Below are 1,336 nucleotides of genomic sequence, written 5' to 3'. Positions count from 1 at the left end.
AAAAATATTAAGTACAAAAAGAAAAAAAGTAAAAATAATAAAATCAATATAAATAAACTGTATAAGATAATAGAATGACCTTAGAATGAATATATGTATATTTGTTTACAAACTATAAATATCTTACCCCTGAAGCTCCAGGTCTTGTTCCAAGCATGTGTTGACCAATTACTACTCTAGGTGCAACTTGTTTTCCTGCTTGCTGTCCTACCACAGGTGTGCCAGGACGCATTGTATTCACATTGAGAATTTGCACATTACTAGGTACTATTGTAGATGTAACTCCAGCTTTACCCTGTAGTGCTGTGCTGACAGCATTGCCAGCCACAGAAACAGGAACAGACATTGGAACAGAAACCATGCCACTGGGTGCTACACTAGTCTTTATCACCAAAGCTGCACCTGTAGGCTTATTTACACTAGCCACTGTTTGACTACCCGTTTCACTAACGGAGCCAACATTGGAAACAACATTTGATGTTGTCTGTAACACTGCCTGAGATGTTATTCCTAAAGTACCATTGGCTAACTGTCCAACGGTTTGTGCAGGAAAAGAAAGTTTATTATTTGCATTTGCTACTCCCGTGGTTGCTATTACTTGACCAACAGTTGGATAAATAATCTTGACAGGTTCATGTGTTTTAGTAAGGCTTGGTATATTTGTCGTTTGATTGCTGGTCACCTGGTTTGTAGTAACTTGATTGATATAAGCAGCAGGGGGGACTGCAGACTGTGTATGCTGTTGCTGCTGTTGTGTAGTAACCTGTGGCGCCACTGTGTTTGAGGTAACCACGTTTACAGGGAGGAGAGTACTCGTGGTAATAGACTTCGTAACTTCTTGGGTCATCAGACTATTTACTGTAGTACCACCGCCGCCGTTTGAAACCCCATGTTTCTGCGGCTGTACCGCGGTGATGGTGCCCCCGTTGGAAATACCACTGTTCACCTGATGATTCTGCTGGCTGACTGACGCAGAACTTACTTGATGACCAGAGACAGCCGGCGTCGATGTTACTAGTTGCGTTTCAAGGGAGCCCACTATCGCGTTCACTGCGGATTCGTCGACGTCCGTGCTCAGAGCTTCCTCCAGAAACTTAGCTGACGCCATTTTCTTCCAAGCTCCAACTGTAAACTGATCTGCGCATGCGCCTGTCGCAAATTGTTCCCATGGTGCATTGCCCCCCCTAGCGCAGCTGAAAATTATACGCGGCCTTTCTTCTGTTTACTATCCGCCAATACTCAAATTCATAAATATTTCTCACCATTGTGAAAAATTGTATTAATCCTTTCTTAATTGGGTCACAAACTACCATGTTCTTTGCTTTCTGTACATCGG

General features: G+C 42.9%; 1 protein-coding gene across 1 annotated transcript in view; it reads right to left on the bottom strand.

Moving 5' to 3' along the window:
- Nucleotides 1–1,114, bottom strand: part of LOC108573684 (transcription initiation factor TFIID subunit 4) — a 7,948-nt gene extending 6,834 nt beyond the window's left edge. The window contains 1 exon segment of the mRNA XM_017936162.1: nt 128–1,114. Coding sequence (XP_017791651.1) covers nt 128–1,108 — 981 coding nt within the window. The 5' untranslated portion in view covers nt 1,109–1,114.
- Nucleotides 1,115–1,336: the final 222 nt, after the last annotated feature.

Source organism: Habropoda laboriosa, unplaced genomic scaffold (assembly GCF_001263275.1).
Source record: "Habropoda laboriosa isolate 0110345459 unplaced genomic scaffold, ASM126327v1 scaffold151, whole genome shotgun sequence".
Lineage (NCBI taxonomy): Eukaryota > Metazoa > Arthropoda > Insecta > Hymenoptera > Apidae > Habropoda > Habropoda laboriosa.
This window is presented reverse-complemented; position numbering and strand designations above follow the sequence as displayed.